The 12,674-nt window shown below is 48.9% G+C and overlaps 1 protein-coding gene across 4 annotated transcripts in view; it reads left to right on the forward strand.

Moving 5' to 3' along the window:
• Positions 1-961: 961 nt before the first annotated feature.
• The window catches only part of ZCCHC2 (zinc finger CCHC-type containing 2), a 65,658-nt gene continuing 53,945 nt past the window's right edge, over positions 962-12,674 (forward strand). For 2 of the 4 annotated variants that reach the window (XR_006195560.1, XM_042911543.1), the window contains exon 1: positions 962-1,958. Coding sequence is in view for 3 of the 4 variants with exons in the window: in XM_042911543.1 (XP_042767477.1) it covers positions 990-1,958 (969 nt within the window). In the remaining variant the exon portion in view is untranslated. The remainder of the gene's footprint in view (positions 1,959-12,674) is intronic. The other 2 variants (XM_042911545.1, XM_042911544.1) reach the window with 1 other exon arrangement.

The following is a 12,674-nucleotide window of genomic DNA, read 5'->3' on the forward strand; positions in this document are numbered from 1 at the left end:
GATCTGCAACTCAGAGAGTCAACACAACCGATCCTTGTGAAGTTGCGGTGGGAATTATGCCACTGCTGACTACCCGAAAGTCGGCCAGGCTGTGGAGACTGAAAGAGCTCGCCTTGGGTTAGCGCGCTCACTTCAGAAGAACCTCCACTCGTAGGACATGTTCAGTGCGGCGAACGGCGCTGGCCGAGGTGGGGCGGTGGCCCGGGCGAGGAGACAGAACAGGGGAGTCAGTAGTCAAAAACAGGGCTAGGGCCCTCGGAAAACGTGAAATGACCCCCGTTAGTCCTCTCACGTGGACCTCGCAAGATACTCGCCGCGCTCGGCGCACCTAGCGATCCAGCCACCGCCCCACCGTCCCACCAACGTCCTACCCTAAGCTAGCAAAGACCAGATATTAGGACCGCGCGGAAGCCGCCGAGAGAGAGGGGCGGTCGCGTAGCAGTTGGGCGTGGCTTCTCGAAGAGGCAGCCCTTGGGGGCGGGGAGAACTACGCAACCGTCAACTCTGGCCTCTGATTGGCTGAGGTGCCTGCGCGGAGTCCGCAAGCGTCTCCGCCCGGCCCGGCCGCTCCTCCTCCTCTCCCAGCCGCTGGGTCCACACCGGCTCGCGAGGGAACCGCTCAGGCGCCGCCGCCCCAGCCCAGTGCGGACGACGGGAGAGAGGGAGGAGGAAGGAGAACACACTCGCTTGCTTGCTCCCACCCGCACTCGGGCTCCTAGAGCCGGCGCGGAGCCCAGGGGGAGGAGCCGCCGCGGGCACGCCCCGCCTCCGGCCCGGGAAGACGACGCCAGCGACCCCGCCGGCCGGCCACCGCCCCCCTCGCCGGCCGAGACCCGCCCCCGGCCCCGGCCCCGGCCCCGGCCCTCCCCCGGCGGCATGGAGGGGCCCAGCTCTTGACGGCAGCGCCGCCGCCTCGGCTCCCGCCCCCCCCTCCCGGCCCCGCCCGCCTGCCCGCCCCCGCTCGCATGTCCGCGCCGCCTTAGCCGAGGATGCTGAGGATGAAGCTGCCGCTGAAGCCGACGCACCCCGTGGAGCCGCCGCCCGAGGCGGAGGAGCCCGAGGCAGACGCACGGCCGGGCGCTAAGGCGCCGCCGCGCCGCCGCCGGGACTGCCGCCCCCCGCCGCCGCCTCCCGCGGGCCCGCCGCGGGGCCCCCCGCCGCCGCCGCCGCCGCCGCCGCCGCCGCCGCCGCCCCGGGGGCTCGGGCCGCCTGTTGCTGGCGGAGCAGCGGCGGGGGCGGGCATGCCGGGCGGCGGCGGCGGCGGGCCCGCGGCGGCGCTGCGCGAGCAGGAGCGGGTGTACGAGTGGTTTGGGCTGGTGCTGGGCTCGGCGCAGCGCTTGGAGTTCATGTGCGGGCTGCTGGACCTGTGTAACCCGCTGGAGCTGCGCTTCCTCGGCTCGTGCCTGGAGGACCTGGCGCGCAAGGACTACCATTACCTGCGCGACTCGGAGGCTAAGGCCAACGGCCTCTCGGACCCCGGGCCGCTGGCCGACTTCCGAGAGCCCGCCGTGCGCTCGCGCCTCATCGTCTACCTGGCGCTGCTGGGCTCGGAGAACCGTGAGGCCGCCGGTCGCCTGCACCGCCTCCTGCCCCAGGTGGACTCGGTGCTCAAGAGTCTGCGCGCGGTTCGGGGCGAGGGTTCGCGGGGCGGCGCGGAGGACGAGCCCGGCGAGCGCGGGGAGGACGGCGAAGGCGAGGAGGACGCAGAGAAGGACGGTTCCGGCCCGGAAGGCAGCGGCGCCGAGCCCCGGCCCGGCGGCGGGCTGGGCTTCAGGGCCCAGGAGGAACTGCTGCTGCTTTTCACCATGGCTTCGCTGCACCCGGCGTTCTCCTTCCACCAGCGGGTCACCCTGAGGGAGCACCTGGAGAGGCTCCGCACCGCGCTCCGCGGGGGGCCCGAGGACGCAGAGGTGGAGGTGGAGGTGGAGCCGTGCAACTTTGCCGGCCCCCGGGCCCAGGTAAGGCGCGCGAGCCTCCGGGCGCCCGCGTTGCGGTCACCGCCCCGGCGGCCTCCCCGGCCTGGCTTTCGGATACGTCTTGGCCGAGCCTCAGCCCGGCGCAGGTGGCTCGGAATACCCACCCCACGGCTCCCAGCCCGTAACACTAACTAATCTTCGTTCTGCTGGGCGGTTCAGTTCCACTCTCCCACCCTTCCCCCCACCTTCCCCCCACCTTCCCCCCCCCCCCCCCCCATGCACACTCAGGCACCCGCCATAACAGAATGCTCTAGAAGTCTCTTCCGTGCCGGAGTTGCCACGGAAAACATGGAGCTTTCAGCCCGGTCCCCCTCTCCGAGGCAAGGTCTCGGGACGTTTTTGACTTGGAGCATCTCTCGCCCCAGGTGCTGGGAAAGGCGAAGCGCAAAGGAGACTGTTAGCTGCAGTCCGGCCCCGGGCAGCGCCTTCTCTGTCTCGCCATCTGGCGCTCTGGTTACAGTTTAAAGCTCTGCCTTATCCCCTCGCAGAGGTGTTCCGAAGGTGCGCTCCCGGCGTGCTGCCCGTGTCTTCAGCACAAAGGGGCTCTTTTCGCTCCGGCAATGCTGAGTTTAAAGGGGTCGTAGGGTCTTTTGGCTCCTGATTCTAACTTGATGTTCCCAGAAAAAACCCTGAGGTGGAGAGCAGCGAATCGACTCAAACTGGATGGGTATTAGCGCAGGTTGTCTGGGTAAAAACAAACAAACAACAACAACAACAACTGTCTTAGAGCTGGCTGCTCACGCCCTTTACCTCTGGCATAATTTATTTTCTATCAGGCTTCAGTCTTGCCTACATAGTTGAAGCAGGGGCATTTGTCGGGCCTTTAATGTAGGCATAAATGTTGTTTTCTAAAAGTTGTTAAACACCAAAATGTAGTCGACAAGAACCCAGATGAATCACTTGTCTCAAACATAAACGAAGATGAAATTATGTAGAGCTGTAAAAGCATCTAATAATAATCTAGGCCCTATATGAAACCCTTGATCCTAACAACGTAATGGAGGGGAGGAGAGTAGGCTTCAGAGTAAAAACTGTGTGCAATAGAGTAAAAACTATGTACAATAACTTTATTTTCGTGGCGCACAGTTATTTAAAAGGTAGTCATTTGGTTGCCATCCTTTTCAACTTGGATGATCTACTGGAAAAGTGGATTTTTCCCTTTCCCTTCTTGAAAGTTAATTCAATTTATGTGTCTTATGTATCTTTCAGTACTCTGGAACTAAAACCGGACTTTGTAATTTTTCTAAGGGCTGTGTGGACTCCATATCCATCGAATCGAGGAATTCAGGAGCTAGAAGGGATTTGGCAATAATCTAGGCTGAGCCCCTCCTTTTTGAAATGAGGCTTCTATGAAGTGACTCACATTGTAGGATGTATTTTATCCAACTCCAATGTAGTAATGCTACTACTCTATTTTCTTGGTGAACTTGAAATTTGGTCATGTAGTGTGTATTTACTAGTAATATGCAACTGTGTATACTGTTGATAAAAGTCCTTTTCCACTCCTAGCCTACTCACTAAAATAATTCCAAAAAGTCGTAGAAGTCACTGTTAAATTTGGAGAAGAAAGCCTGAAATCAAAAGCAATACTTATGTCTTATTTTTTAAAATTTCTTATATATCGCCGAGATAATCTTAGATCGTAGATATAGTAAAAATGCCGCACAGTGGAACAGTTATATCATTCCATTCATATCATTCCCTCAAGGATAACCGATTTCTGATTTTAACTGCCAGGAGTCTGTTTTTCCTTTAAATTTTGCTTGTAATGAGAGGGTCTGAAGGCGACTAGAGAAGGGGAGAGATACGTGCAACCTAGAATAATGAGATTTTTATCTTGACTGCAGTGTGTGGCCTTTTCTGGCATCCAGTGAGTGCTGGGAGGAGTGGGCAAAGTGAGGTCGGGCACTCTGCCATTAATTTCAGGACATTATTTCTCAGGCAGTGCCCTGTGCTAGGGCCATCAGTTGAAATGAGTGAATAAATCATAGGGGATACACGTACTACAGGTGACGCTGAAGGCTATTTTTAGACATCGGTGGCGTGATGAACTTTTTTCTCGGTTAGCATAGGGTTACCGTAGCAAATCATTCACGTCTCATTAAATTGTTCTGAGCCCGCACTTTCCGCTTGTTAGCGTGGACTCCGTGGCCCTCATCTGTGGCTTGTTCTGGCCCTGAAGACATTTCCGCGGATTTTGTTGCTCCCAAGCTGTCACTCTAAAGGCAGTTGATGGGGGTGGGTAGATTTGCATTTTCATTCGCTGCAGTCCAGACCAGCTGGTCCTCGGCCTTCCGCCGGCTGTGCGCGGCCGGCGGGAGAGGGCCCACCTCGGAGTCTGCAGCGAGGCGCCCGAGTGTGGCACGTCCCTCTCGAGGAGGCGCCGCTGCGCGTCCGAGGGCCCCCGGGTCACGCGCCGCCGCGGACAGGCGGACGCGTTTGGGGACCCATCCCTCGGGGCACCTCCCCTCCCCCTCCCTGCAAGATGGCGGCTGCGGCCGCCCACGTGACTGGCGCGCCGGCCCCGCCCCTGGGAGGGCGGGCTGAGGCCGGGCCGCGCCTCCCCGGGGCTCCCTTAGGCCTCCGAGGGCTAGGCCGCCCGGGGCGCGGGGCTGAGTGGAGAACCACGTGGACGCTGTGCTCCGAGCAAGGCAAGGGGAAATTCGTGTGGCAGCCTTTCATTGCCCCGGAAGTAACCTTTCAGACACGTGTGTAACTTTCCGCCAGGAATCATTCCGTTTCTTATTACTTTGATCCATACAAAACGCACATAAAGTGGAATTAATTTCCTTTTCCATTAGAATAAGTGTACTGGCCCGGAATAGCGTTTCTGGCTCTTTCAAGACTTGTATTCGATACCTAATATGCAACAGCTGCTTTTTGAAATTTTTGTGTAAAAAAACTAGTAGAATCTGTGCTTTAATACGAATTTTATGTTAATTATATGCCTTTCAGGTTGACCAGTGTCAGCAAGTGTGTGGTGACAGACCGTCGTTACGATGCAAGTAGTCGAGGTGACAGTCCACAAACTTACCACTAGAATATGCTAATTAGTTCATTTTAGACAAATGAAAGATTTAAGTAGATATTTATATTTAAAAGTAACATGTCTTGAGTTTTGTTATGTGATTTAGAGTAAATGTTACATTGGATTATAGCTTAAGTATTGCCTTTAGGAGACTTGTGCGTGAAGTTCATGTTCTTCAAGTGCTGTGGACTGCCAGTCACTTACATAAAATTCAACATACAGTATTAAGTGTTTTAGGAAATTTGTGCGACTGACGTAGTTCTGTTAATAAAGTTACAGACTGCATATGTAGCATACCTGGAAAAAATCAGTTTTAAAAATGGGTCCCTTATTAGTGGGGACCCAAACTTAGTGGTTTGTTAACAGTAGCAACAAAAAACTGTATTTTAAAAGATACTGGTTTTGTTGCTGTTTCATTGAAAAGAGGAAAGACAGCCAAGCTTCCTATCTTTGCATGCATAACGACGCTCTGTTCATCAAAATGGATATTCTGCATTTGGAGATTTAGCCCCCAATTAACAGCACAAAGGCAGAAAAACATAAAATACATAAGCTATCATAGGAGTGGTTAGTGGTTAATATTGTTGGTTTGGCTGTGTTCTCTGCAGGTCGTGTTTTCAGTATCCTCAAAACATAGTTGCTTGGCAGATAGCTTGAATAAAGCTTAGAAACTGAAATTTTCAGATAGTATTTAGTGCAGTAGATAGTATTTAATGTTATTTGGACTCACAAAAAACATACTTGAATTCAAAAAAGTATTAAGTGGCCGTGGGTCCTTTCCTTAGAAAAATCAATCAAGATACTAAAAAAAAAAGGAAATTTTGCAAAATTGTGGCTTCCTCATGGCACAGGTGAATTAGCCACGTGGTACCTGACAGAGCAGTAATCTCAACTCATTTGTATAGAACACGTAGTGTACTGGTAGTGTTGGGACCTGGAAAAGAAGACTTCAAAAAGAGTTTTAGCATAAAGGCTCCTACTCTGAGATAACCAGCATGTGTATGTGGCAGCTATCCTATGAGAGCACTGTCTAAAAATAAGAGAAAAGTCAGCGGTCAGGATTTCTGCTGTTATTATATTAGGCACTAACAAGATGCTTTCTTTCTGAAAGTGATTTTTAAGAACGGCTCTAATCTCCCAGGTAGTAAATACTTTTATTTAATTGTTGGCCACTGCTGGGGGATTTTTAAATGAACAGTGTCACTGGAGCAGTGGGCGCTAAGAAGGCTTTCCTCACTCCTACTGTGGGGATAATAACAGTACTTAGGTGAGATTGTGAGGATTAAACGAACGAGTGCTTGAAGAATAACGTCTGACGCATGATCTTCAATAAACGTTGGCAATTATCGGTAAAAGTTAAGCCTTGTCTGGAGGGTGATGGGAGAAGAGTGGGTAGACCGTCTCACAGACTGGGAGTGGGGAGCAGAAGCAGCCGTGCCTTTTATAGGAAATTTTAGGTTGGTTTGGCAGCAGCGAAGTATACAAGCAGCTCAGCTAATAAATGCCATTTGAAAGAGGCTTTGAGAATATCAGAGTTAGTGATTATTTTCGTAGAAAAATGGGAGTGACTGAGATCCTCCACTGTGTAGGGAAAGTCTTTCTTAGACCACAGTAGGAGGAGAGGGTGGTGGAGATGGGAAGGAAGCAACTTCTTTTCCTCAAATTAACTAGTATGGTATATCTACACCTTTTATGATATTTTTGTGGGGCAGGGCACGGGAAGTGTGCCTTAGAGGCTACCAAAGGCCTTGAAGGGTGATAGCCCGTTTAGCACTAGACTTGGCTTAAATTCCTACTCTGCCGCTCTGTGACATTAACCAGGCTACTTAAGTCCCTGAGCTTCAGTTTTATCTTCGAAATGGGGATAATAACTTTCATTTCAGGTTGTGGTGATTGAATTAATGAGATAAGATGCAAAATAATTCGCATCCTGTCTTGAGCATGAACGTTCTCTTGAGAATGATGCTCAATGCATTTTTCTTTTCCACTGAGATGCCACCATCCAGATGGTTAAATCAGTGGTTTTCAGGAACGGACGTGTTTTTTTTCTCTTCACCACTTAATAAAAGTCCATATGATACAATATTTTTCATATTCTCTATTATCATACCTCTAAATTGATTGGTGTTCAGGAAGGATGGGTAATTGGAAAGGTAGTGTTTGAGCCATGTATTTGAGGCAGTTATTTGTTATTTTTATTTTTTTAATTAAGTAGGCTCCATGCCCATCGTGGGGCCGGAACTCATGACCCTGAGATCAAGAATCGTGCGCTCTGCTAACTAAGCCAGCCAGGTGCCCCTGGGGCAGTTATTTTTAATATTTACATTATAGAGATCCAGTGTGTTACAAATAAACCCAAAGGAAGCATTTCTCTGGGTCACAAATTATTGAAATACATATTTTCTCCATATTGGGTTTGGGGATAGGAATAGGGGAATATATGTATTCCATATTTGGATTATCATTAACTCCCAGGCAACCATACTTAAATCTTTATCCGGTTTTCACATTTAGCTAGGAAACTGGCCTATAATTTAAAGCTATTTTGCAGTTTTTTTTTTAAGTTATATGATTGTTTGTTACTTCAGAGCACAGCTTGGAATCCATGCACTTAAAGGAACATTTTATACTTTTTCTATAGAAGCTATTAAATTGGCTAATTTTTAAGCTGATTATTTTTGTCTTTCTTTGAGGTATTAATTTTTTTTTTTTTTTTTTTTTTTTGGTAAGAGCAAAAAAAAACCTGCACTACCCCGGAAGCAGACTGAGCTTCACTTTTATCAACTTTTTTTCATTACGGAGGACTTGTAACAGAGGATGCCTTGTCACAAAAGCCTCCCTTCATGCAGTCTATGTAAACAGTCGCTCTGGAAGCGTGTTTGTGTTTTAGGTGGCAGAGCTGCTGGGTGCCCCGTAGTCCATTTCCCTTCTGTTCTTCCTATGCTCCAGGGAACATTTGGCCTCTCATTCCCCTCTAAATGTCTTGGCTCGTTCGGAGTGTTTCATGCTTATTCAAGAAGTAATTTATTTGAGGTCAGATTTAGGTTTTAAAAAGGTCACTTTGGCAAGTTGTTTGGTCTTCACAAGTTTCAGGCTGCTCCGAATAAAGTAGGGGTATCATCGCCGTTTCTTGCATGTAATCGCTGTGAAGATGAACCTGATCACGTGTGTGAAAATGCTTGGCAGACAAGGGTGAGTTGTATATATTGTTTGATCTGTCCATCGTTCAAAGAGGGAATAGCACAATTTGCAGTGGATGAACAGAAATGCAAAAGTTGGAAGAGCTGATAGGGTTTGGGTTACAGGGGACCTTGACGGTCTGGTGAGAGGAGAAGGTTGTCACCACGCTGCTGTGAAAGCCGTTGAGGAGACATGTGTGCGCGCCAGTGGTGTGTCTTCCTAGAACAGCCACCGACGCTTTCTTTAAACGTGATGTGTGTGAAAAGCGTGAATCGTTGATTCAGGAAAAAAAAAAAAAAATCTTCCAGACTAATCTGGTTCTCTCAGGGAGCGATTTTACTTCTTATCACTCTGATTTGCTTGATGACCTTAATCCTCTCTTCGCCTCCTACCCTGAATCTACTCTTTCCTCATCCTTGCTGTCACCGTTCTCTTTTGGGACTTTATTCCTGACGGATTCCACTTCTTTCAGCCTTCCTACCTCTTACCTGTTGGATACTCCTGCCAGTGTGTCTTCCTAAAGTAGTATTTGATCATCTCACCTGCCTCACAGTGACGGATGGAGCCTGGCCTCCAGTAGGTCTTGGGACCCCAAATCCCTTTTTCCCACTTTTTTCACACATCATGCCTCCCAGTCAGAGCTGGCCTATGTCATCACCTCTTGCATGACGTTTGCTGGAATTGCCCCTGTGATTCTTTGCTGCTTCTGAATTCCAGTAGCATGTATATTCTGTGCTGTAAATTTGGTACTTCTATGATTTTTTTGTTTTTTTCCCCAAAAATATTACTTTGAAATATTTTTAACTTATAAAATTGACCTTTCCTCCTAGATTTTAAGTTCCCCAAAGGCTTAGACATCGTGTCCCTTTTTTTTTTTTTTTTTTTTTTTTTGGTCAGCATTGCATATATCATACAAAATCACTTAAAATTTCCTATGCTTAGGCTTTTTAGACATGGCTCTGAAAAATACCAATATGATAAATTACTTTAAAACAAAGTACATTAGGAAGTTGTTGTTGTTGTTGTTGTTTTGTCTTGTAGGACTTCTATTTTTCAGCTACTTTAACAGTATTTGTAGCTATATAGTCCAGGCACAACTTTTTTGGAAATCATAAAAGGAATTGCTTCTTTAGGTGAAAAGCATAGAACAGTATATATTTGAACTGAATCTTCAATGAGGAAATGCTGAGTAGGTGTATTTATTAATTATTCTTTTAAAATCAGACCATTTATAGTCCATATTAACTAAGTTTTGTGTGTGTGTGTGTGGGGGGGTATAAATTGGTGCAAACGTATGGATGATGTTTGATAGAATGGAAAAAGTCATAAATTACAAACCATTTTCTTATTTGAGTAGTTGTTCGTAGTTGAGTTCCAATTTATGATTTGTTTGAGGACCAGCAGGAGTCAGATACGGAGTTGAGATAGGACCTTGCTTAGGATCAGAAAATTGAAAACTTATTTTGGTCACTGAAATGAGCCATCTACAGTCTAAGAGTTGGGGAAGTTTTTGTTTCTTATTAGGAATATCTTGTTGGGATAGTAAAGAGACATAACTTTACCCTGATATAATTGTCTTTTGGGGAGGGGAGTATCAAATTATTGAAATTCACTGCTGGTCCTCGAAGCGACAACATGATCCCATAGTGTTTGGAGACTACTTCTTGTGGAAGAGGCCATCATGCGTACAGAGAGGGTGCCTCATGACAGCCGTGGTGTGTGGCTTTCTTAGTTAAGGAAGGTGCCTCCTCTAACAGGTGGCGTTAAACACAGTCCTCCTAATGCAGTGTTTCTCAATCTGTCACATTTATCAACTGATAAGTCACTGTCAAGGATCCTTTCTGAACTCTGTAAGCTTCCATTTCTGCATGCTTCCAGGAATGTTTCCCCACCGGAGCTGAAGGCTGCCCATACCTTTGTCCGGCCTTCCATACCTTTGTAGTTTGTGGTCCAGTATAGTTCCCACCTGTCCACATGTCAGCTACACATGCCACCTACATATGGCACTATTCACGTTGAAAGCAGCAACCTGAAGGCAGTTTTACAAGGAAAACCTCAAGGCCAGTGACGTTTCCTGGAGTGAAAACTGCTGCCCTCGCTTGTCTTCCATTCTCCACTGCTCTCCTCCTCAGTAGCCTTCTTTATCAGCCTTCTTTTTTTCTTTTAATGTTTATTTATTTTTGAAGGAGAGAGCAAGAGAGACACATTGTGAGCAGGGGAGGGGCAGAGAGCGAGGGAGACACAGAATCTGAAGCAGGCTCCAGGCTCTAAGCTGACAGCACAGAGCCCGATACGGGACTCGAACTCACAAGCTGTGAGATCATGACCTGAGCCGAAGTTGGACGCTTAACTGACTGAGCCACCCAGGCGCCCGCCCTTAGCATTCTTTTGCCAGCTTCCCTAATTGCACGTCCTGCGAGTTCAGTTCTCTGGAAAAGACAACTTCAACAATTCTAATGGTTTTTAAATTTGTGATGAATTCACAGAGTCCCGCAAAATACACAGAAAGATACAGTGATGTTTGCATCTGTCATCGTGTGCCACCCACCCAGTTGTAGTCCACCCCTACTCTGCACCGGTCACTGCCGTTAGTGCACAAGTGTCATGGTGAGGAGAGCTTGCGTAGCTGCAGTCGCTGTGGCCAAGTCCGGTCTGGGGGCCGTGGTGGTAGAGAATACACGCGGGCTCAGTGACCTGTCTGCCCTCTCTCCCCGCCCCCATTCAGTAGCTAGAGTGCACTTATCCTGGCTTTAATAAGTTTCTTTCTGCCACATTCGTCTTGATGAATCACCTTATCCCCACACTTGTAGCCACACTAAGTTCGGAAGGAAGTGAGCCTGCGATCCTAGCAGAGATGCACCTGGGAGGTCTTGGAGCGGCTGAGTGTCGCTGTCCCTCCTCGGAATGGTGCTGCAGTCACGGACGGTACGGCTTTCACACGCTGCTTACCAGTCTCGTCTCTTCTCACACGGCCTCTGCCTTTCCTCATGTGCTGGAAGGTGGTGCAGACAGAACTTTGGGTTGGGGTGCACTCTTTCATGGAGTAGACATGAGGCAGGCGCCTGCCTGGTCCCCCACAGCCTCTTCAAGAGGAGTCAGTAACTCTCACATCCTTCCCAGCTTCTTCCCTCTTTTTCCACCGAAATGGATAAAATTTGCCATCTCGGTATTGTTGCTAGTAACGAATCATTTTCTAACATTCAAGGCTTTCTATGAATCTTGCATAAATAATAGCTGCTTTAGTTGCAGCCTTGGTTATTGAAAGAAGAGAGTTTAAAATCTGTAACTGTGTAACAAGTTATCCCCATACTTACTGGCTTAAATCAACACCATTTTGTTATGATTTCTCACAGTTCTGTGGGCCAGGGATTTAGACAGGCCGCTAAGAGCAAGGACAGCTCGTCTGTTGTGGGGTGTCCGGAGATGCAGCTGGGGACTGGAGGTCATCTCTCAGTGTGGTCTCTCTAGCGTGGCATCCTCAGGGCAGTGGCACTTCTTACACGGTGTCTCGGTAGGCCCCGGCTTGCAAGGCTTCTTGCCCTGCCCTCTCCCATCCCGGAATGTTCCTTCCCTCGTTCTGTTGTTCACGCAAGCCTCGAGAGCCAGCCCAGACCCGCTGGCTGTGGAATTAGATCCACCTTTCAGTGGAAGGGGTATCAAAGTATTTCTAGCTATATTTAATCTACCACAAAACCTTAACAGGAGGTTGTTGTGTAGTAATGTTAGCATTCTCTGTCTCATTGGATGAATGTACAGACGTCTGAAGAAGTTTGTACATTTTTTTTTAATTTTTTTAATGTTTATTTATTTTTGAGAGAGAGACAGAGCATGAGTGGGGGAGGAGCAGAGAGAGAGGGAGACACAGAATCAGAAGCAGGCCAGGCTCTGAGCTGTCAGCACAGAGCCCGATGCGGGGCTCAAACTCACGAACTGTGAGATCATGACCTGAGCTGAAGTCGGACGCTTAACCAACTGAGCCACCTAGGCGCCCCAGTTTGTACATTTTTAAAAAGCTGAGACAGTCTTAATTTCTGCTTTTTTAAAAAATACAGATTGCCTTGTTTTTTGTTTTTTTTTTAACGTTTATTTATTTTTGAGACAGAGCATGAACGGGGGAGGGTCAGAGAGAGAGGGAGACACAGAATCGGAAGCAGGCTCCAGGCTCTGAGCCGTCAGCCCAGAGCCCGACACGGGGCTCGAACTCACTGACTCACTGGGTTAGGCGAGATCGTGACCTGAGCTGAAGTCGGACGCTTAACCGACTGAGCCACCCAGGTGCCCCTCCGCTTAACCGACTGAGCCATCCAGGTGCCCCTCCTTGTTTTTTTTTTTAATTAAAGTTTTATTTACTTTGAGATAGCATGAACGGGAGAGGGGCAGAGAGAGAGAGAGAGAGAAAGAGAGGGAAAATCCCAAGCAGGCCTTTCACTGTCCGTGCAGAACCTGATGTAGGGCTCGAACTCCCAAATCGTGAGATCATGACCTGAGCT

The sequence above is a fragment of the Panthera leo genome, chromosome D3 (genome assembly GCF_018350215.1).
Source record: "Panthera leo isolate Ple1 chromosome D3, P.leo_Ple1_pat1.1, whole genome shotgun sequence".
NCBI lineage: Eukaryota > Metazoa > Chordata > Mammalia > Carnivora > Felidae > Panthera > Panthera leo.